Source organism: Labrus bergylta, chromosome 1 (genome assembly GCF_963930695.1).
Source record: "Labrus bergylta chromosome 1, fLabBer1.1, whole genome shotgun sequence".
NCBI classification, from domain to species: domain Eukaryota; kingdom Metazoa; phylum Chordata; class Actinopteri; order Labriformes; family Labridae; genus Labrus; species Labrus bergylta.
The window spans coordinates 30,262,325-30,286,553 of NC_089195.1; the positions used below are offsets into that span (position 1 = coordinate 30,262,325).

The 24,229-nt window shown below is 41.5% G+C and overlaps 2 protein-coding genes across 8 annotated transcripts; one reads left to right on the forward strand and one right to left on the reverse strand.

The window, feature by feature from the left end:
- Positions 1 to 311: 311 nt before the first annotated feature.
- Positions 312 to 11,655, forward strand: ppp2r2ca (protein phosphatase 2, regulatory subunit B, gamma a). Of its 4 annotated transcripts, none has more exons than XM_065959018.1 (10): positions 312 to 578; positions 1,003 to 1,399; positions 2,612 to 2,709; positions 2,875 to 3,058; positions 4,106 to 4,218; positions 4,451 to 4,628; positions 6,612 to 6,776; positions 6,888 to 7,057; positions 8,640 to 8,731; positions 9,035 to 11,655. In XM_065959018.1, exons 2-10 carry the CDS (start codon positions 1,336 to 1,338, stop codon positions 9,330 to 9,332), a joined length of 1,362 nt encoding a protein of 453 aa, XP_065815090.1. In that variant the 5' UTR covers positions 312 to 578; positions 1,003 to 1,335; the 3' UTR covers positions 9,333 to 11,655. The 4 variants fall into 4 exon arrangements, with proteins under 4 accessions (XP_065815090.1, XP_065815097.1, XP_020497561.1 ...); XM_065959025.1 differs by having other exon boundaries at positions 1,206 to 1,399; XM_020641905.3 differs by having other exon boundaries at positions 312 to 540.
- Positions 11,656 to 12,830: 1,175 nt separating this feature from the next.
- wfs1a (Wolfram syndrome 1a (wolframin)) lies at positions 12,831 to 23,249 on the reverse strand. 4 transcript variants are annotated; one of them, XM_065959005.1, is made up of 13 exons: positions 23,105 to 23,249; positions 22,480 to 22,518; positions 21,787 to 22,350; positions 20,429 to 20,508; positions 18,365 to 18,509; positions 18,106 to 18,273; positions 17,782 to 17,859; positions 17,551 to 17,681; positions 17,305 to 17,439; positions 16,925 to 17,170; positions 16,478 to 16,756; positions 16,142 to 16,302; positions 12,831 to 15,458 (listed from the first exon to the last, which is right to left on the reverse strand). In XM_065959005.1, the coding sequence occupies exons 3-13, from the start codon at positions 22,343 to 22,345 to the stop codon at positions 14,273 to 14,275; spliced, it is 3,168 nt and encodes a 1,055-aa protein (XP_065815077.1). In that variant the 5' UTR covers positions 22,346 to 22,350; positions 22,480 to 22,518; positions 23,105 to 23,249; the 3' UTR covers positions 12,831 to 14,272. The 4 variants fall into 4 exon arrangements, with proteins under 4 accessions (XP_065815077.1, XP_065815069.1, XP_065815072.1 ...); XM_065958997.1 differs by having other exon boundaries at positions 17,305 to 17,442; XM_065959000.1 differs by having other exon boundaries at positions 17,305 to 17,442; positions 23,002 to 23,127.
- Positions 23,250 to 24,229: the final 980 nt, after the last annotated feature.

Below are 24,229 nucleotides of genomic sequence, written 5' to 3' on the forward strand. Positions count from 1 at the left end.
TCAGGAAACTTTTTATGTAAAAAAAAAAAAAAAAAAGCCTGTTTGCACACAAACATGTATTTTCCTGTTGCAGTTTAGAAAACCTTTAAAGTTATTTTTTTTAATGGTGTAATACCTTCCTATATAAAACAGCTACATTTTAACCTGGATATTTCCAGTGAGAACCAAACAATCATTTAATGTGTAACAGCACCCTCTGCCGGCGCCTCATTCCTTCATCATCTGCAGTGGGTGGGTCTACCGTTGACAGCTGTGTCGTGATTGGCTGCTCCAGGAGGAGGCTGCCATGACACAGTGGATGCTGCACAGAATCAGTTCCACAGCATCAGCAGCCAGCAGACCTCCATCCTCCTCGCTGTCCCTCTCTCCTTCTCTTTTTTTCTCCTCCTTCTCACCGCCACCACCACCACCACCACCACCACCCTCGCTCTGTCTTCTCTCTCTCTCTCTCTCTCTATCCCTCCTCTTCCTTCTCCTCTCCGTTCCGACAGACAGGGAGGAATAGCAGCAGCAGCAGCAGCACGGGCAGCAGGCGGACTGGTAGGTGTGCTGAGGCCTGTCTCCCTCCTGCAGCACAGGCAAGACATCGCGTTCTCCTCTGATCTCCGTCAAGGACTATGTATTTGAGATGTGTGTGTGTGCGCGTGTGTGTGTGTGTGATGAGAGAGCAGGATCTGGAAAGTAGGCAGAGGACTACCACACCTTAAGAGCATTTTTAAGCTACACAGGGTGGATGTCTTAATGGATATTTTCACCTTCTCTATTGCCTACAGAAGGATAAATATTCTCTGTTTCTCTGCCGGAGCCTTTTGTTTATTTTCTGGGATCTGCTTCAGTCTTGACTAAGCCTTGTGTTTCTGCACACGTGTGTCTTTGCTAATGAGTGTGCTGAATGTCTAACAAAGGTCACACCATTTGGCATGCTGTGTAAATGTATTGTCAGCCTGCCTAATGACAGCGTTCCTGTTTTTTTTCTGTGTCTAATACTCACTTCATAACCAGCCGTTGCACCCTCTCCTCTCTGCCTCATATCTTCCACCTCTTCACCTTCCACTTCGCTGCATTTACCCTCTCACTTCTTATCTTCCTCCCCCCCACCCCCCTCTCTCCCTGTCCATTCCTGTCTCCATCTCCTCTTCACAACCTCTCTACCCCTCCTGCCTTCTTACCTTTCTTCCATCCTTCCGGCTGGCTGGTTTTCCCAGGATGCCTTGTTCCAGGCCGCTCCGCTAGGCCCGAGCAGCATGGGCGGAGCCTGGGTGGGGAGAGAGAGCACGGATTGGACCCTTCCCATCAGGACGGGCGCGCTGGCGGGTCACCCTCCCTCGGCTTCAGATGGGCGAGGACGCTGAGAGCCCCAAAATCAACCACACCTTCCTTCGAGACTACGTCACTGAAGGTAAAACAGACGGGGTGTCATCTTGGTCTCTGTGGTGTCAGATACCATTCTGCTATGATTAAACAGCTTTTAAAAACTCATTTGAACCCATCTCAAGCCAAATGTTTTAATGTTCCTTAAGGCTGTATGTTTAGTTTTTCATTCAGTCATGTTGTTTCTATCTTTTTATAATTGTGTCTTATTTGTTATTACTCTTTTTTTTGTTACTACTCTTATTTTTCTCGTATCGTTTTCCCTTATTTCTCTTTTTCTCTTATATGGAGATCTTTTGAGATATAGGCAATGTGTGATATATGTTGTTGTAGGTTTTCAGTGGGATGTACTTCTCTGTTTACATGCAGATTATGTTTTTTTTATAATGTTCTCATAAATTGATGAAACTGTGGAGGCAGTTAAATCTGCGCAGCATGTGAGTGTGAGACAAATTCCCCTAAGGGAAGTATAGCTTAATATTAGTATCACATCTTACTGTATTATATCTTATTACATTATATCGTATCATATCGTGTAGTGTCACAACATATTGTATTATATTATATTACAAAACAGTTAGTGCTAATTGAGTGTTCTGATTGGACAAGAGACCAACATCACTAGGACTTTTTAAAATGTGTATCAGTCCGTCTCAGCCACGGGTTCTGAATACTGTAAGTCCACATAACAGTAGACTGTTCTTAGTGTGGCTGGAACCTCTAAATCACAGAACAGACTCAATGAACCTGCTGCAGGATCAGTTCAATCACACAAATAAATGTACATAAAACTGGGCAGCCGGTCTGTGGTAACAATGGGGGCGTAGCGTAGAGTTTAGTAGATTATTACTCGGGTTGCTTAGTAACAGGTCAGTGTCAGTTAAGATGAGTTGATTAAGTGAAAAGTTATAAGATGATGTTGTCAGTTGGCTGGTTTGGAAGGATGGACTGACTGAAGGCAGAGGGAGACTCAGCATGGGGGTTTGTCTCAAGCATAATTCTGCACGAGCTGATTACAGCCCAGACTGTTCCTGGAATTAAAAATACAAGATGAAGGAATGACGAAGGTGGGTGAATGAATGAGAGGAAGGGAAGGGATGGTTGGTCTAAGAACTGGGTGGAGTAGGATGGCTCGGTATAAGTAGGCTTGTCAGGTGATTGAAGGTGTGGTTTAGGCGTGGTCCTGCTCCCGACCTCAGTTAAGATATTAACTTCATTTATTTTCCTGTTGTCCTCCCAGCTGATGTCATCTCTACGGTGGAGTTCAACCAGACAGGGGACCTGCTGGCCACAGGGGATAAAGGTGGCCGAGTGGTCATCTTTCAGAGAGAGACCGAGGTCAGTTTATTTTAATCATTCAATTCTACACCAAGGATATGACCCATGTGTTCATTCATTTAAAACACTTCAGCATTTTTAGTCACCCTAAACAGTTTGCTCATCCCCATAAATGTTGATGCAAATCTCGGTTCCCCCCCCCCTCTTTCTAATTCCCATGTACAGTCTAAAGGAGAGTTGGAGGACGTAGGGGAGACACTGGACTCGGGGGAGTATAATGTCTACAGCACGTTCCAGAGCCACGAGCCGGACTTTGACTACCTGAAAAGTCTAGAAATCGAGGAGAAAATCAACAAGATCCGATGGCTGTCACAGCAGAATGCAGCACACTTCCTCCTCTCCACCAATGGTGAGAAACCAGGGACACTAAAGCCCCGTTTCCAGCACCAAGCAGTCCTGTTTGATTCAGTACAGATTGGTACGGTTTGGTACAGTGAAACCACAGTAACCGTACCCTTACACATCACTAAGTCACAGCGGCACTACATAGTGTAAGACAGCCAATAAATTCAACAAAGAAGAAGAACTTGACACAGTAAACAAAGATTAATGATTCCTAGGAAGGTCTTCATCTACGTGGCTGTTCAAGGGGCGGAGCTATGTGCTGACAATAGTCGCAAAAAAACAAAAACAGCCTTTAAATTACTCTCTCTCGATCCACAGGATATTTAAACATGGTGCGTTTGGTGTTTGTACTTTATTACCGCTGTCACATGGGAAGTGAAGATTCTTTTGACCAATCAACGGACTGCAGTGTGGCAAAAAAAAGTAGGATGGTATGGATGGGTTATTTTAGGACCACACCCAACTTTTGACATTAGAAACACCAGAGATAAGTGAACTGTACTGAACCGAGCTGAACCGGTCCGCTTGGTGGAAACGGGGCTTTTCAGATCAACCAGATTCATGATGATAATTGTTTTTTGATTGCAAAGATATGCAAAGTGATACGACTGACGGGGGTGTAAATTACACACTTTAGACCTCCCAATTCCCAGCATTATGCCGACTTGGCCTGATCTTCAATTACCAAAGGGGATAATATGACAGCAAGCCAGTCACTGGAGTCATATTTGTTGCTACAGTAGTGGCACCAACCTGCCAGTGTGAAAACCACAGGATGAAATCTCTGCTTTAATTGCTCTTTAATAAGTGAGAACGGGATCGTGTGTTAAAGAAATGGAGCTCACTTTACAGAATAGATTTCTCTAAGTTAAATTTTCGACTTCATTGCAGATAATTGCTCATCTTGATTGCCTAACAAAGAGGGCTTAGAAAGAGAACGTATCAGGTGTCTTTCCCACTGACAGTTAGCATTATCTGTAGCATTTAAAGTCACCTTCCTCTGAACTTTATCAACTCTCCATGATGTGCAAAATCTCCGCGCCTGTCACAGATAAGACCATCAAACTGTGGAAGGTGAGCGAGCGAGACAAGAGGCCAGAGGGATACAACCTGAAAGATGAGGAGGGACGGCTCAAGGACATCTCTACCATCACCTCTCTGCAGGTGCGTGCACACACAAACACACACACACACAAATGCAAGCCTGCACATGCCCACCTTTATTTTGCTCAGTAGGATATCATATGTATCGATAGATGTTGAGTGGTGCTTGTCTTGATACCCCTCCATCATGTCCTCTAACATTGGCCTTTCAGCATCATTTTCTCTCTATGGCTCGTCCTCTTCATGCTTTTCCTTAACTTTTTCATTCATCTCTTTAATGTCTGTTTCTAAGGTGCCGGTGTTGAGACCCACAGATCTGATGGTAGAGGTTCGACCCAGACGAGTGTTCTCCAATGGACACACCTACCATGTCAACTCCATCTCTGTCAACAGTGACGGGGAGACCTACCTGTCTGCGGATGATCTCCGCATCAATTTGTGGCACCTGGGCATCACAGATCGCAGCTTCAGTATCCTTCCTTACGCTGGTTTCTTTTGTCTTAATCTCACTGTTTTTATCTCCTAAATTAGTAAAAACAAATCTGATGACATTATCCCAGGGATCGCCTGTGTAACTGTCTTGCACATGTGTATCATACATATTGGACTGATAACACTTCATCAACATCCCTGAACGTTCTCTATTAGGGATCTTTTACTGGATTTAACAACATCACAGGGGATCAAATTCCCAGAACTTCAGCTAAATAAAAGTGGATGAGATAGTGGACAAATTGCACATTGGACACACTTATTTCACTGTTGAGAAATGTTCAATATGTTATCACAAAGTATTCAGCAGCAATATGATGAATATGATCATAGTATTTTTCTAAATCTATTTCTGGGACAGGGCTGATGAAGTAAATAGAAAGAGCGGAAGTAAAAGAGAGCTAGATTAAGTACTAAGTGCTTCCACTCTGCGCCCGGTCCTATTGATTAAAGTACTTTTATAATAAATCCAAATAATGTCTGGGCTCAGTTCATATTCAAATCATCAGGAAGTCTAGAACATCATCCAAACCTGATTTTATTCATTACAGTGGTTAAAGCTCCTCTAAAGAACTCTAAAGAGGTTTGTGTTGATTTTGGCGCCCCCTGTTGGCAAAGTAGTATGTACATGTGTGTACTTTCTTTAAACAGTCAAATATAACACTCGTCAAGAATCTGGGCCGTAGAAAATATAGTTTTTGTCAGGTAAACACCAAACACTTTGGTGTCAGCAGTTTTAAGCCTTAAAATTACTTTATAAGAACGAAGCCCCCTCCTGGGGCGCGCTGGTGGCGCAGCGGATAGGGGCGTACGTCCCATGTGCACATGTCAAGCGGTAGGCCCAGGTTCACTTCCACCCATGGCCTCTTTCCGCATGTCATTCCCCTCTCTCTCCCTAGTTTCCAACTCTATCCACTGTCCTATCTCTGCATTAAAAGGTACAAAAGCCCCCCCCCCCCCAAAAAAAGAATAATCACTCCTGTGACTGACGGTTTCTTTTGGTTTTGTAGGTCATTAAAAGACATCAATATTAATTTCAGTCACTTTTTTAACCAGCTAAAATACTTTAAGCAGCTTTAAAGTCAGCGTTTAAAGTTGTTGTACTATAAGATTAACTTTGAAACAACTTTTTTAAAAAGGAAAAGTGACATATTGTTGCTTTAATTAATGTATGAAAATATGAATGACTCTATACCAAGAACGAGAAGTGTTGATGTGCTTCACATACCAAAATGTATATACATGCTTTGAGATGCTCTCTGAAGCAGAAGCTGATTCTGTTGGACTGTATGCACATACATTCAGAATTAAACAATGCTATATAAAACTACATGTGAAATATACCATGCGTGTTTTTGTCCGTTTAAACATTGGGGGCCGTCTACTCCTACGACCAATGTGGAAAGCAAAAACATAAATCTAAACATAAGACTCGTGTCTTGAAATGTACACGCAGACAAAATATATACTTTACATGTCTACTCATCTTTATTCATCCTGGATTTATATTTAATGTAACTGGTGCATAGCTATGTTTGGATTGATGTTTCTCTTAGAGTGCCGTGTACCGCCAGGGAGTGTGTTTTTCATCGCAGGCTGCAGCGTGTTGGATGGGCTGCATTCGGTGACTTCCCATTCAAATGGAAGCTGACCTAGAAAATGGAGAGAGGCATCTATGGAAGAAGAGTTTAAATAATTCAGTCAGCAGTACACTTTCTACTGAACCACACAGGACTGCCACAAATAGAACAGAGAGGAGCAGAGTGGGGAGCATTTCTGGGGAGGGGGGTGGTGGGGGTTATTTGAATTGAGTTTTGGGGGCATGGAGAACATGCTGTTATTAAAAAGTGAAAACATGACATCATCTCTCTGTCCATGCAGTGTCTTTGCTCTTTTGTGTCCCTATTGAGAATGTGGTGCCATCTCTGCGGTGTCTTATCCCTAACAGAGATTTTCCTCAGACATTGTGGACATCAAACCAGCCAACATGGAGGATCTGACGGAGGTGATAACATCAGCGGAGTTCCACCCGCACCACTGTCACCTGTTTGTGTACAGCAGCAGCAAAGGCACCCTGCGCCTCTGCGACATGAGGGCGTCCGCGCTCTGTGACAGACACACCAAACGTGAGCATGATGGTGGTGATTAGTGAGCATAGAAGTTAAGACAATGCTAATAGGCTGGTTATGTTTGTTGATGGGTTATAAAATTCACCGTAACTTTCTGTCATTGGTCAGTGTTTGAGGAACCTGAGGATCCAGGGAGCCGCTCTTTCTTCTCAGAGATCATTTCCTCCGTGTCGGACGTCAAGTTCAGCCACAGTGGACGCTACCTGCTGACCAGAGACTACCTCACCGCCAAGGTGTGGGACCTGCACATGGACAAAGGCCCAGTAGAGACGTTCCAGGTGAGGTAGCGCAGCTGTCTCCCGCTTTGTGCTCCTTTCTACAGACTGTATGAAGTGCCTTCAACCTGAATTATCTTTGATGTCCAGCAGGGGACAAAGTCTAGAAATCTGATTGTTAACCTTGCGTTAGTGTACACAACCAGCTGGATTCTGAACGGAATTGTTCACATACTTTGCTACCTGTGTTACTGGAGGTCACCTCTAGAGGGCAAACCAGAGAGAGCTCAGGTTGAATGCAATTACTGGATGTTTAGGATGTGAGCTCCAGACAACGTGTAGGTTAACAACGTGATGATTCTGCGATCAGAACTAACATAATATTAACGTCAATAATCAATAGTGACATCAGATCAGCTCAGAAGACTCCAGTTTTTGCAGATTTTAATGTCAACTTCTTAAACAGTCCTTATGTGTCGCCAGCTGCTTTTACATGCCTGTTTGTTGCAGTGCAGTGGAAATGAAACATCATACAGATGTGGATGATTGCAGACTTAGTCTATCAGCTTGTCTTCAAAACTTTCTCCAGTTGTTCTCCCTACTGCTGAGTCGACCCTGTAACATCCCCTCTGCCTCTACACTGCCCCTACCGCCCATATGCATACTGCATCTTATGACTGTGTTCATTTTTGAAGACATGAACAGACAGAGAGAATGCCTGGCAGCCATCATGTGCACGTGTATGTTACACCACTCAGACTGCAACGGCACTTATGGTGTAGAAAAATAGGGGCGCTATATGTACATGTTGTTGGAACCAAGTCAGACTTAAGTGATTAAGTACCTCAGAAAACATAGTTCCAGATGTAGTTCATATCCTTTTTTCAATATCACGAGGTTCCCATCCATTATAAAAGAAGCGATGAAGCATGATGTGATTCAGAGCGTGCATGGTTACTGAAAAAAAAAAAAAATAGAGCCCTTATTCCAGAGAGTAAAACACCAATGGTCGACATCACAGGTCTCCATCTGTTTCACATGTGAAAAGTCAATGTATCTCTCCCAATCTAGTTTATGAAGTCACTGTGAGGTCTGTGTATTTTGACTGTGACAATGGGTACATGGAGTTCACTGATAAAATAAAATAATCTTTTGTAACTTTCATTTTGATTTTACTGTTGATGTTGTCTTTTATGCTGTATGTTAGGCCTGGGAATCTTTGGGTGTCTCTCGATTCGATTTTGATTCTTGGGGTCAGGATTCGATTGAGAATCTATTTTCGATCCAAAGCGATTCTGGATCCATGATTCAAAGTCTGTTTTTGAATTAGTAGACACTTCAGGCTCTAGTCCAGTCATCTGTGAGACTGGCTGAATTTCTTGCTGCTCCATTTGGCATTCTAATGAGTTAAAGAGCTAGCATTAGCACTTAACAGGGAGTGACTGATTAGCCCAAAAAAAAAAAAAAATTAGGAACTTGTGAATCCATATAAAATCTCAGAAGATAAGAATCTTTTCTTTTCTTATCTTATCTTCTTACTGGATGTCATCTTCTGTTTGCTCCTGCTGCAAAACTAATGTCCCCTTTGTGGGGACAGTAACAAATCTGATTGTAAGCATGTGTCGTTTCTCTTTATGATCCCCAGGTCCATGAATACCTGAGGAGCAAGCTGTGTTCCCTCTATGAAACCGACTGCATCTTTGACAAGTTTGAGTGTGTTTGGAACAGCTCAGACAGGTAAGTGGAAGAGAAAACAAGAAGACAAGGATTGACAGTGTGCTCTGTGTTTAAGTCCACTGACAGAAAAAGGAAGGGGAGAGTCTCTTTGCTAAATGCTCTGCCTCTGCAGTAACCAGACATTTCAGTCAATAACACAGACAAGCTTTGCAGGAATCCAATCAATCTGTGCACCCTTACAGTCACTGTGCTTTCTGTTTTCCTACCTTCCCTTGCGTCCTTGAACCCTCCTGCCCTGCATTCACTTGCCCTCATTCAAAATGACATCTCATTATTCATGACCCTCTCCTGCTCTCTTTTCAGCGTGATCATGACAGGCACGTACAACAGCTTCTTCCGCATGTTCGACCGGGAGACGGGGCGTGGCGTGACTCTGGAAGCGTGGCGAGAAAGCAGCAAACCTCGGGCCGTGCTGCGGACCCGGCGCGTGTACACGGGGGGCAAGCGTCGACGGGGAGACGTGGGCGTAGATAGCCTGGACTTCACCAAGAAGATCCTGCACATGGCCTGGCACCCGGCTGAGAATATCATCGCCATAGCAGCCACTAACAACCTGTACATCTTTCAGGACCGCGTCAACCCTGACACACAGGGACAGTGACGGGGGACAAGATGAACGACAGTGGCAGAGACACCAACCCAAATAGATTTGGTTGTTTTAGGGGTGACATGGTGATATCTGACAACCTTCAAAACATGTCATCGTTGATATTAATCGGATTGTTGATAAAAAATGACGGTAATATTCTTTTTTTATCCCCAAGGAAGGTTTTAAATGATTTTTGTTCAACACCGAGGTGAACTCTTGTCTCCGGCACCCATCAGGACATTATTTTTTTCTTCCTATCTCTCCCTCTTTTTTGAAGATGTTTGTGTAACTGCTCCATTGTAGGGGCAGGAAAAAGAGGTGCGGGGACACCTCTCTCCTTTCTGCTTTGACATCCACACCACGCTGCACACCTTTTCACCGATGTAGTCGGATACATTTTGACACAAAAAAAAAGGGAACACAAGTGTTGGGTAGCAACAAAGAAAGACCTTGACATGGTGACACGGCGTGTTCCCAACGACTTTGTCAGACAGTTCATCCAAATCAAAGCATTTTTTCACTACTGTGGAGCATTATGAGCGATGTTATTGTACAGCTTTTCACAACAACATCCTCAACCTTTTTGTTTTTTGTTCATCCATCAGCTGCTAACAGCTGCTGAACCTCTCCTTTGGAGCAGTGCTCTTGGAGATTGCACGCATAACTGACCCCCCCCCCCCCATCTTTGCCCCCGTTCACTTTGCAATAACAGCACTAAGAAAACACCGTGCAGCAGTTTTCCTGCTTTCAGACATGAGCTCTTCTTCTACTACAGGTATACATACACTCTTTTTACTGCTAGCTGTAAATATTCTGTGTTTTTTTTTAATGAGGTACCATTTTTTGGTTCCGGAGAGATACAAAAAAAAGAGGTGAAGATGGAGTTGTAGTCAGTACACTGCAGGACATCCTGCAAGAAAGATGGTAAAAATGAGCGCTATGCTAGAAACCGGTTCGACTGAGTGTTTATTTCTTGTAGCGGTACTTTGGTATTGCTGGTTACAGAAAGGGAGGAACGACTTGTGCACAAACCAACATGTACTGATTTGTTGTGTGTGTCCATTGAGTTTGGATCTTTTGTATCAATGCTTTTATTTGTCTTAACGTGTGCATACCAACATTGTGCATTACTGAAAAGAAAAAGCAACAGCGTGTTCATGTCGACCTCGTTTGGAAATGCTCAAATTGGGGCTGATAGGAGATTCAATCAAACACAAACAAAAGTCAACTCTAAGTGTTATGCTGATTCAAAATGAGCTGCGGTTATTTCATAATGCATAAGCACTTTTTGAGGATGTATATTACAATCAAAATGTTGAATTTGAAGCACATCGTTCCTTCGTGAGCCCCAACAAATTGTTTTGATGAGTGAGCTTGTGTGCAGTGTATTTGAAGGTTATCGTCAGTGCAATATCTCATCATGTACGTCGCTGAAATGTCTTGAACATAACAATAATGTCATTAACATTTATCATACCACAAGTTCTAAATGTCATATACCGTATACCTCACATTGACACGTGCTACTATGGGCTGCAACACTAGGAACTTAGGATGTACGGTACAGCAGTGAGGTTATGTGACCTGGTCCAGATTTGATTGTTTGCAGCTAAGTGCATTGTTTTTAAGTGACCTTGGCCCTAATGGGATTTTTTGAAGTGAGGTCTGGAGGTGTAGTGACGCAAGTGGAGCAAGAAAATACTTGCAAAGAGGTAGAAATGAGCGCCCTTTGCATATTTTCCCCCAAAACATGCAAGTACAGTATTCTTAATTTATCCACTAAAGTATCAAGGAAGAAAATGTTAAGTATATGTCCCACTTGTCTGCTCTCCACTTTCACCTCCTTTGATTTCAAAATCCACATTCAGAGACATTTATGTTGCGGCCTTTTGGGCTAGTTTGTACTCTCATAGAAACAGCTGCTATGTCTCGGTCTTCATTGTCCACCAATGGTGTTTAAATGCAAACACAGTCTCGCACTGATTTGTTTAACAAAGTGCACAAATCAGCAAGAAAACCAAAACAAAGACTGGTTTACATAGTGATAGTCCCCCTGAAGATTGATATCATTTCCAGGGCTCAGCTGTAGTTTAGAGCAGGTCAGTCGTTATTGAGTCATAACCACCACTACCACCACCAACACCACAAACAAGCAGTGGGAGGATTTGTGTTCAGGAGCACAGCAGCAGCATGTCGCCATTACTCAAAGCTACTAGCGTGTATATCTATCATACTTTAAAAAAAGACAAATCTAACAATACAAAAAACATTACTATAATGAGGTGAATGAAAGGAATGTGCATTAATAAAATGTGAAATCTGTCAAAAAAAAAAACATGTTGGAAATGTCTCTGTCTATAATTATTGAGTCTCCGTATTTGCCTTCAGTAGTTTCGACTGAATTTGAAAAGAAAACCCTTCAAAAAGGCGTTTAAGTCAAAAGAGAAGCATTTGAATAATCTTAGCACACTCCCATTAATGCCATCCATGAATAAACACTGCAATTAACTTCAATACGAATGTCACAGGTAAGTGAAGTTACCATTTAGGAGTGTTTAATTTGTACTGACTACAAGTAGTATAATGCTAACCATTAAATAAATACTTCCAATGCAGTCTTTCAAGATGTCGCTGTCCAGTGAAAACCATGTCTGAATGAGAACGGCCCTGTAACTTTTTATTTTATTCAGAAGTTGGAGAAACAAAACAAAGCAGTTAAAATGCTACTTGAAAAAAAGAAAAGTTTTGTTACACTGGACTTTGACAGAAAGCAGCGTTCAAAGCTCTGATATTTATTTGGTTATAATACATTTTTACCAATTTTTACCAATAAGTAGACAATGCAGAGGCAAATAATACTGTGATTGGAAGAATACATACCAAATATTTATAAGATGGAAAAGGTGTAATAGCCTGCTGGAATGTTTACTTGATAGTACGTAGATGTACTACAAGAAGAATCCAATCATTACATTTACGTGATGACATCGACCAATGAATTTGATTGGTGGGTTCGAACTGCAGCTGTGCGTCACTCTGGGGGCAACATAAATAAACGTTTGTCCAACAGTTTTGAGCATAGACTGTACATATTGTTTTGAGTCGAAGTGAAGTAAAGTGTCGTACTTATACGGCAAATCACAATAAATGAATGCTTATCAGCTGATTTCGGACCGAACTGTTGTAGTGTTTGATAAGAAATGAGGGAGCTTTGATGACGTTGGTGAACAGTCTGCTTATTCTATCTATGAGCATGCTAACGTGGTGGGGATACAACAGGTGAAGATAACGAGGACGGATACCTTTACTTTTGAGCTGTAATAATACGGCATCAAGTTAGCAACATGAGGTGGGAGTTAAAGCCACTTCTGGCATTGTGCTAAGTGCCATAGTAACGTGAGTTCAATCTGCTTAATCACTTTAAACTCTTATTCGGTGCAACTGTTGTTTTTGTCCACAGCTTAAGTATATTGTAAATCCATAGATGCTTTAATGGTGTAAATCCATAGATGCTTTTTATTAGCATGCTTTTTGAATTGATTGGTACTTTTAAATGTAGCTGTTCTATCCAATGGGATTGTACAGAGTTAATTTGGCCTGTGTTAAACTTTTTTGGTATGCATTTAAACTATAGCCTATGGTATCACTGAATCTTGCTCTCCCAATCACCCAGGAACCTATACTGGATCCAACTAGAAACAATTGTCTACAGTCAGGGATACCAGTGGAAACATTATTAGTTAATATATTACATTAAACCATGTGCTAAGTTTCTGTTCTGTATTCTGTCTATCACTTTTACTAGTAAACCAAAAGTTGGCTGTGGTCAAAACCATGGATCTGATAATTCGGCATTCAGAAGAATGTATTTGTGATCTCAATAAACAGCCTCACAGGAACATGAAACACATAATACGTTTGCTATTTAATGTAAAAGAGCAAAGCAGAGAAAAATCCAATCATTAATGTGAGCAACTTTATGATTTATTTCAGGGTCTCTTTGGACAAAGTGGTAAATCTTACCTCTTTGCTGATCTGCCCTGTATATACTTGTGGAGTATCCTCTAACAAAAGAGCCCCAGCATTAACTGTCTTAAGAACAACTCATTGCAAAGCTTTGCCAAGGAAAACCCTAAATAAGGCTCTGTCTGTTGGCAGGATGTAGAATCTGACACAACAATGAGAGATGCATTCAAAATAATGTTAATATTTGCTTTTTGCTAATGTTTTAGTATGGATGTGTAGGTCATAAATAAGAACCAGCATTATTCAGTATGTTTCATACCCAATAACAAGCCGCTTAGTGCAATTCTAAAAATGTAACTGATATGTTGTAAGACCACTGAGCAAGAAATAATTGATCATGATAAAAGCGTACCAAATAATGTACACATACAAAGCTAAACACATACTGTACATGCAAACATTTTCCACACACAATAAAAAAAACCTTCGACATTGGCCTATCAAAGATAATTTCACTCAGATAATGTTTATATTTTTAATAAGAATACTATATCTGTTGGTCAGCGACATACATTAGCTTCCCCAATTATGAAAGGCACTAAATTACAGTTTTTTCTTTTTCTTTAAAACAATAATGGTCTTTTCCAAATATTTATTTGGAAAAGATGACCCTGAAGACAAATGAAGGTATATAATTTTTGTCAATATTCTTGGCATTTTCTAAATATTATTACATTTGGCAATGTTTCTCACGCCAAAGTATCTGACAATTCCTGAACTGCTTTAAAGGTACATTCACTAAAAAAGTAAAAAACAAACAAAAAAAACAAGTAAACTCATGCACTAACAAGATCCATGTTGGATCAAAATGTAAACCAAACTGTAAGTTACATTAGCAACATAACCACATCAAAAGAATACGCCAGCAGGGCCTCCTGAAGACCTTTGGGTGAGGAATTACTTCGGCCTCACTGCTTTCTTTCTTCTCAGTCAGAGATCTTTGCAGACAGAAAGGGGTAAAAGAAAAAATCAAAGGCAAACTTCAGGGCTCTCATTGTGGTGCGTCTCCAGTCTCTCTCGATCTTCACCTGCCGGGACCCGGTCAGCAGTGAAGTAGCACAGTCCATGCAGTGGATCGCCTTCAGCTCGAAGGCCGGAGCTCTGGCACCTAGTCGGCCGTCCAGCTTGGTGCTGAATTCCACCATGTTCCCAGGACTTAGGTTTAGCAGAACTTGTCTGAATTCATGGCTGGCCATTAGGTTAATATCCCTGGCTGGGTCATCCATGCTTCCATCTCGGATCATCCCTACTGTGACCTCGAAGCGATGGCTGTCAAAGCGCTTGATGTGGCAAGTGTGTTTTGCAAGAGCCTTGAGCTCGCACAACTCTTCTTCTTCTTGCATCCGGAGCAGCAAGGGCAGTGACACAGTAGCCGAGGCAGAGCCGGCTGCCAATTCTGAAGCTGTGAGGTTAGCGACTGTAGCATTTTTTGGCTCACATTTTGGATACCTCTCTCCATACAGGCAGCGAAGCCAGTCCCCTATGAACACTGGCAACATGCTAATGACGGACTGTGCCCCATTCTCTGTGTCGGCTACACGGACGTGCCTGAAACGGCCGGTCCAGGTGACTCTGTGACCTTGCAGGTGGCTACAGAAGAGCTGCGTCTGGGCCATTCCTTTAGTTTCCCAGGCAGGAGGCCCACACACCTGGCTGTACTGACTCCAAGTCATTGTTGAATTATACACCTTCTGTCCCTCTGCATGGTACACATAGATTGCAAACAACAGGATCACCATGGAGATGCCTAGTAAGATGAGTTTGACAGGGCCTCGGTGGGTCAGTGAGCGGAAAACATCCAGAATAGACATGCTGAAACGTGTCCACAGACGCAGAGTTACAGGTATCGCACAAACCACCAGAGTCACAATCACCTTCGTCAGCTCCAGCTCGAGGAACCACTTGCAGATCTGGATGAAGAGCATGGCTGCAAGGCCAAACGCGAGAACAGGCAGGGCAAACAGGAAGAGAAAGTAGGCTACACAGGTGCGGATTAGACCCACAGCGGAAGAATTCTGGAGCAGAACCACTGAGAACTCACACCACATGAAGCACACAAGGTAAGGAACCAGGAAGCAGTAAGTCCCCCTGAAGCCACGCATCCTGGCCATGCTGAAGAAGAAGAGAACAACATATTTCAGGGAACAAACCAATTAAAAAACAATGCAGCCATAATGGATTTTAAATCCAACTGATATAATCCAGTGACTACCAATCTTGGAACCAGCTATTGTCTAATGACAATAAATCCACTGGGAGCCTCCGGTGTAGTATAATAGATTAAGGATTGTCAGGCCGATACTTCTTTTCAATGTGCAGGTCGTGGAGTTGAAATGGAGAGACTTCATATAAAAGCAGATGCTATCTGTGTTCACATGCAAATGTCAATTTATTTGAAGAAATAAATAAGAGTTTGATCATTCTGCAACAATAGCTGATTGTTTTGGTTTGCATGGCAGATGAAGTCGCCTGTTTTTGTCCAGACAGACAATTCATAGACCCAAAGGCTGCTGAATCACATGACAGTACTTCCTGGACTACAAACTGCTGAATCACATGACAGTACTTCCTGGACTACAAACTGCTGAATCACATGGCAGTACTTCCTGGACTACAAACTGCTGAATCACATGGCAGTACTTCCTGGACTACAAACTGCTGAATCACATGACAGTACTTCCTGGACTACAAACTGAACAAATCAGAATGGTTCGATATGAAAAAAGTCTTGTCCACCCCCTACAGATTCTGCTGATATCTTTTTTTAGGGATTACCATTTAACAAATTGACTCACCTGAAGAACAGGTAGAACAGGTAAACATACAGCAGGCATGGGAGACTGATCTTCAGCACCACCGACTCCCCTAGTGGCAGTGTGGCAAAAGTGTGGCCAAGGAGACGAATTGCCATTTTTTCTGGCAGAAACTGAGTCAGGCAACAAAGGGAGGAAGCAACCTGGATTTAAAAAAGAAAGGAGTATAGGAGTTCAATTTGAGAGAACATTCCATAGCAAAATGTAAACCCACCCATAGGTGTTAATTTGAATCTATAAACTTGCTCATTGCTATGAAAGCTGTGATTTTGATCATTTCATGACATAATGCTAAACAAGTGTTGTGCTCTACCTGACCTCTATGACCATCGCTCTGCGTGCATACATCGCAGCAGTGGGACTGAGGCTGTTGTAGCTGACGGCAGTAAAGAAGATGGCCACGGTAGAAAGCTCAGAACAGGGGATCCAGCCCTTGTCAGCTACAGGGAAGGAGAATATGATGAAGAAAACCGAGAGGATAAAATAGAGGTATGGCTCAAGGTTGTTCCAGCCAAATTCGGTCTCTGCCTGCTCCACATCAAGGCCGGGTTGAAAACGCGTCAGCAGAGATGTCAGGGCACTGAAGTTTTCCCAAGTCTGCGAAACGACGTGGAAAAACAGATGTGAGTTCAAAGGAAGGAACAAAAACACCTCTGAGAGTTTCACAAGATGGATTTTAAATCTACATTACAATATTCAAACCCTGAAGCTAAAGCACATTTTTATCTTAACAAAAGAGAGATTGCAGCAAACAACTACACTCACCTTGCTGCTCTGGAAGACCCTCAGAGTGCAGATGATCATGGAGATGAAGGAGAGGTAGAAGACAAGCAAAGGGATGACAAAGGCAAACAGGTCGACAGTCAGGTTGCTGATTATGAAGAAGAAGATGAGTGCATTGACGTGCTGGGTGGGGATGGCCGTGCTCAGCCACTGGACGCCGGCTCGTGACGCCCAGTCCACCAGGTGCTCTTTCATTTCAACGATGGAATGCAGTGGGTACTGCAGCATCTGAGGAAAGAGACGCAGACATGAAGAGAGATTTGAAAAAATGAACATGCAAAAATCTCAAAATGATATTAAGAATAATTAAGATTTCAGGAGGGTTAAAAAGTCCATCACATAGTAGGTAATATATGAGATACCATTAGGCGGGATTTCATGTCCATGGCCTTTTTTATGGCCCCGTTCTGCTGAGAGTGCATCATCATCCCACTTCTTCCAAAACTCCAAGAATTTCTGTGGGATTTCTTGTGTCCTGACGGTACCAGCTCAGCCCTCTGCTTTTAAACACAAGCAAGTTCACACTCTGGATAGAACTGATTCAAACATGAACTAAATCTGATATCATTGTCCTGCTGTTAACAGATCGTCTTTATTTTATCTTTTACCTCTTCAGTGCTGTCCTGAGGTTTAAGGATTTTAGTCTTGGTTGTAACCTTTTGGGGCGCAGACGGGACAATGCCTTGTGCATACTTTTTAGTTATCTCAACAAAGTCATCCAGGTCCACCAACTGTGTGGCTAAGAGGGAATAAAGCAGGAAAGACAGCATGTTCTTTCTCTTTTTTCCATTTGTTTGTTTCTCTTCTCTCTCTTTCTGTCTCTCTCACTGGATACTTACACTCACTGCTGACCATGCTTTCCAATATCTTCTGTGTCTGGCCCGAGGTTGGGGCAGGAATCCTGCTTGCAGTGCCACCTAATGGTGAAGAATGATCACAACAACAGTGGGTTACAGATACTGCCTTGGAGGTAATGTGATATTCTTCACCATGACAGCTGCAAATTACAGAAATCACAAAGGGGGGACATGTGATATTATGCCAGCAAATATGAAAATGCTGCAGCTTTCTGGGCAGTGGGTTGAACACCAGTCAGGATTGTTGTCACTATTCAAGAAGTATATGATGTGGTGGTGTTGGCGTATGTGTTTGTGTATCCATACCTGCGTTGACCTGGCTGACATTTTCCAGCATCTCAGCCACAGCCACCTTCTTCTTCCTATCTGGGTTGAGTTTCCAGTACATCATCATGGCTGCTTTACGTACTGCCAGCTCAAACTTACTCTCTGTCGCCAACTTACGAACATCTTCCTCATTCTCTGGAGTCATTCCTTATGGAGCATAATGAACCAGAATCAGTGTACAGAATACACATACACACACATCCTTAAAATACATGTATTCAATTAGATGAGCGTCAACCTTTCCTCTGGATCCAACAGCGCTGCAGGGCTCTTGCTGCAGCTTTTCTTCCCTGCTTAGCTGCTTTAAGAAGCCAATTAACAGCCAGCTGATTGTTTTGCTCTGTGTCCTTCTCTTCTGCAAGAAGCAAGTAGTGCTGACCAAGCTGAAACACACAAGAGATGTAGAAGAGAGGGGAACAATACAACGTGCGTGGCCATGGTCTGACAACGTATCCAAGACACAGAAGAGTTCACATTAACAGTATTACATGCATGTATTTAGAATCATACTCAACTAATCTAGAGTAAAGTGATGCATTCAAGTACTTTACATTTTTCCATGAATTTTTTAATTTACTTACATGGCTCTCATATTGTCATTCTATCAATCCTTTTTAATTTTATATTAGGTCTAACATTATAATTTAGATAATACTGACTTTTTTTTATTTTCAATCACAGACAAAAAAGTCAAAGCGGAGAACCAGGCTATAAAGACGGTCATGAGAAAAGCAAAGGAAAGGACTGCTTTGAGCCATGACTACACTGTCCTTATTTTTTATAATTCATTGAAATTGTATTTTCATTTTTTTTAGCAGAGGTATCGAGACAGCATGTCCAAAAGATTCTACTTCAACATCCATATGAATAGTCTTTTGTTTGTGGTGCTTACAGCATCTAAAAACTAAACTTGTACACCCATTCACAGTGTCCCCATTAGTTCGGCACACATGTTTCCCGCCCATAAGTTCATAGTCAAGTTCCTGGACATGAAATCTGAGCCCATTATTTCCTGTGTCATTAGCCACCTGGAAAAAAAGCCCCAGCAACATTTGTGTGAAGACTTTTATTAAATTTATTAAACCGACGCGTTTTGGCTTTAGGCCTTCATACTACAAGTGCTGCTGGAGCTTTTCGACCTCTTCAAGCCTTTCCCTCTTCATGCTTAGTTAAATCCTGGTTGTATATATTCCCATTCTTAGTTTTGATATTTTTAGTGCTTATTAACTTTGTGTTTAATATTATATTGTGTTTTTTGCTAATATTGAGTGTTTGGATAACCTGCTGCTGTAACGCCACAATTTCCCAGTTTGGGATCAATAAAGTAATTCTATTCTATTCTATTCAGTTTGGTAGTTGGTGATGTTGTGCCAGAAAACCCTACTCTGCTTCATTAGCCACCTGGCTAATTTACCCTAGAGGCCCCAGTGGAATATCAAGTGACCGTTTTCTAATTTAAACTGTAATTTCATAACTTCTCCCACAGTTATAATGAAATGTATCTATTTTTAAGGGGAAGAGATGTGTTGACTTGTTGATTTGAGTTGACTAAGCAATAATATTCCTGTCTCTTAGATACTTTAACCAAATGGTCTCAAACCTGCTTGACCTTAATGCTCTTTTAAATTGACAAATTTGTCAAAGTATCTCATTCCCGTTAATGACATTGTAAGTACTGTACGTCAAAGAAACTACACTCATACAAACTTAAAACACAGAATCCTTGCATATAAATCATGTTTAAGCCGTACATGAAGTCTATATTATAATGTTAAGATATTTGATGCATTATTCAAGATTTTTACTGCATGTACATCCAACCACTGCACTGATTTGGTCATATGTTTTGACATGTTCACCCGCACATACCAGGCTTCATATACAGTGCATGACATATAGCAAGGGAAAGTTCAAGACATATAACCAGCCACTGAGGAATTTACCCTTTTAGAACTTAGGCTTCTTTGCTGCAAAGTGTGGGCTCATCTTTCACCCCAACAACCCCCCCAGGTCTTCTGCAAGTTACTTATTTTTAACATTTGCAATTAAATAGTACAGAAATAAAAGAGTACAGAGAACGTGAATATTTCATTATTGTTGTGTGCACTGCAGCGATACACTGTGATAGTTTGCCTAATGATTTGTAAGCGTGACAATATCTTACTGGTGTATCATATTGAAAGCTTTGGATCATCTTCCAAGTGGCCAAAAATAGAACAGTGCTCACAACCAGACTGAGTCGACTAGCAGCACTGAAAACAATGCCAAGTGCCAGTCTGTGTGCATGTGTTTTAATACTCACGCGGGTCTGAGCTCTGGCATCGCCACCGTTGGCCTTCACTTCCATCTGCTCCAAAGACAAATCTTCCTCTGGTTCTTCATCTGCACGTCAGAACAAAAGAAAATACCTTAAAAGTCCATATATGCATCACAATTAATCAAAAAACCGACCATCTTAAATGACTTACAAATCCATACAATTCAATTGAAGAAACCTATGTTCAGAGGTGCTGCCTGTCAACAAGCAAGGCAGGCAACTACTTGGGTCCTCAGGCCATTAAGGCCACCCACTACTTGCCAGGGATGTAGCTCCGGTTAATGGGCCGGCCTGCTCTACTGCCAGGATGTAAACCAGTACAGTGGACAGATGCCATCTTTTAGAAGCAGTGTAGGTAACCTGGCATATATCCACTTCACCAGAGCAACAACAACATTCAGCACAGGCCTGAGTTCAGCTGCAAGGAGGCCAGAGGCTAGTGGTGCTAGCACTGCTATCATTAACTACACCTGGTACATTAATTTAACTTGGTTTACCTGCTTAATTATGTACTTAGCAGGGTGCCACACATTATAGCAGCATTTTAACTAGCTGTCCATTTGGTTATTGATTAAAGTGAGGAACTACATGCTATAGGCCACTAGGCTACATGTAATCTGACTACAGACAGTGTTTTGCCCTGTTTAATAAATTGTACTAAATTCAGACTGTTTTCTTAATTATAGACTAGTAGATAGGCCACACTTTAATTGTATGTTAAACTGACAAATGTAAGCATTTTAACTGGCAAAGGGCCTGAAGCTGTTCACCAAATTCCAGGAGAGGGTATTTGTTAAAAACCAAAAACAGCAGGCAGCTGTTTTTTGCACCAATACACCAAAACAAATTCCTTGTATGTGTAAATGTACTTGGCAATAAAACCTGATTCTGATTCTGATTCTGATTGTCCTCTGGGGACTATAAAAGTACAAAATTCTATGTAAATCAATCTTGACGTATTTCGGGTTGGACCAAAGTGGTGTCGACAAACTAACGGGGCTGACAGTTCTATCCCTAGAGCCTCGCTGTTAACATGCTTTAAAAGGTTGACATGGTATGTGTTACATGCGTGGCAGAAGTGAAGGCAAGTCGCAAGGTGCATGTTAACAACTCTTAACCTGCCAATCAGTGAACAGGACATGATCATGACTGCTCTTCTTCTCAGCCTCAAAGCAATTCAAGTACGGATTAAATCAGATATATTGAACACTTCAAAAACAGCTTTGTTTTATTTATCCTTTTTCTCTGTATTTCTTATCGTTACCTGATCTGCAACTTCAGCTCTTGTGGTCATTTAAATGAGAAAAATGAATACCAAATAGAATGACTAAAGGTATGAGTACCTTCCTCTTCATCATTGGCCTCCTCTTCGGCCTTCCTCAGTCTTTCCTGGATTATCACTCGCTTGGCCATGGTGGCAAAGGTGCGTTTTACAGGGGCGGTGGAAGACTCTGTGGAAGCCATATTGGAGGAGGTTGGAGGGGCATCTGCTGTAGTGTTGTCAAAACTAGTTTGTGTGTAAGATGCAGATGTGAGCTTAGAAAATGATGAAACTTTGGGGATTTGTGGGGGAAGAGCAGATGAAGTAACCAGCGGGGTTTTGCTTTTAGCAGGAGGGGCAGATTTCAGGGGAGCTGGAGGCTTTGACTCTACAGGAGGAGACTCCATCGGTTTAGAGCTGATGTGTGCAGAAGGATGAGAGGAGGAAGATAATTGTCTGGGTTCTGCTGTCGACTTGGTTGGGGTCGAAGATTTTGGGGGGAGAGAAGGGGCAGGAGGGGGTTCATTGGAGATCTGGGACGGAGGAATCTGTCTGGGGGAGGGAGGAGAGGGCCCATCCAGGACAGGGCTTGACCCCTGGCTGTTGACAGAAGTCTCTGTTGATGGTAAATCCTTCTCCATGTTCCCTGGAATAAAAATGGGTGCCGGTTATTTATCATGTAACTAATGACAGCCATGCACTCCTCTGGATGATATAAGGATTTATAATAATGAGTCATCAGTGAAGACAGGGTGGCAGACTTTCTGTGAAGTACCTGTGAGATAAACTGGAGGACCCTCTGGGTATTTTACACCTAGAATATGATGAATGAAAAAAAGGGTTTTAGCAGGGCAATAAAGAATGACAGCCTTTTTCTAAATATTTTAAGCCTACATTGTCAAGAGAAAGTGTGTATACCTTAATGGAAAACCAGTTGAAGTAAAGGTTAAATTACATTTGAACTAAACCAAGTAAAAAATAAGAGCAGGAACATTCTGATGGACTCATTCTGCCAGCGAAATGTATCAGAGGACATTTACTCTGGTACTCTTTGAACACCATATACATTCAATGGTAGAATATTGCCATGTATTACTACATTTACATGACAGCTTTACTTTAAACAGGCAAAACAGCATCAAAAATCATTACATACATTTTTTTATCAATGGGAAAATTTTGTAGTAAATAAAGTTTCATATTTGACAAGATTAGAATTAGAAAATGAGAATGATTAAATATGATTCCAGTAATTTAAATACAATATAACTCTTAGTTAGGTAATAAACATACTCACTTTTAATGCTGTTGTTAAATCCTAATGCTAGAAACTCCTAGAAACAGAATTTGAGGGTAACTTCGACTCTGAACTTCATGTTAAGTCATTTCTCAGCACTCACCGAGGTTACTCTGTAGCTTCAGAGACCAGTTGTTGTGATAAAACAATCCTCCTGACTTTAAACGTTGTGTGTATAAGTTAGTCCATGCTGAGCTTCCACGCACTCTCACAGCTCCTCGAAACCAGAGACTCACACCTTCTGTGGTTCAAAAACTCTCAAGTGTCTGTTCTGGCAGAACAACACCACAACACTACGCCCCCTCCGCTCGCTTGAAATAGACTCGCCCCTGATAGGCTGTACTACATGCCAATCAAACAACCTACTCACCTGATTGGTTTACTGCACGCTCTCGTTACTAATGCCAGTCTTTTATGGGATTTCTTTCTATAACCTATTTAAACTATTTCTAGGATTATTTACCCTGTCATGCATTTGTATGAAAAAACGATTTAACCCCATGTACACTATTTTTTTAATTGTTTTTTTTTTATATAAAAATGTTTTTGTTTAATTTATGTTCAGTGAGGCTTCGTGCGCTGTTCTCTCCACTGAACGGTTTAAGCAGGGACATTTAAGCAGATTAAGGGGTTCCAGTGTGGGCCTTCCTTTAATCGAGACTGACTCTCTCCCATATGGCAACAACACTTCAAATAAGGTAACACCTTGAAATAAGAGTACAAGCCACGACGGAAATTCTTGATTTAAGTCACAATGAGAAGTTGGGATAAGATCATGCTGAATGCATCATTTTCATTTTTTTTTTTAAACAGCTTCATATGCTTCATAAAAGTATTAACACCATGTTATTATGTTATATTTGTTCATGAATTCAGTAAATGAAAATAAAGTGACTATGGGGGTTATTAATCTAAATTGCATAAATGAATCCCTTAAAACCTATTGTGACTGGATCAATTTATAATTATGGTAACACTTTTAAATTAAGCTTAATGCTTAGTGTGGCCTTCATAAGGTAACAGAGAGCAAAAACATAATTAGATCGTAATTCTTGTTTAACAACTTCTAATAGTTAATGATGAATACTGTGACCTTAATTTACAGTCTTACCCTATTTACTGCAGTTGTTCATAGTTATTCTGATGATTTAAAAATATGACTTGTACCCTTCTAATAAAGTTAGTAGTGACCATGTCATGAACTAAATAAGGTATAGTTTGATGTATT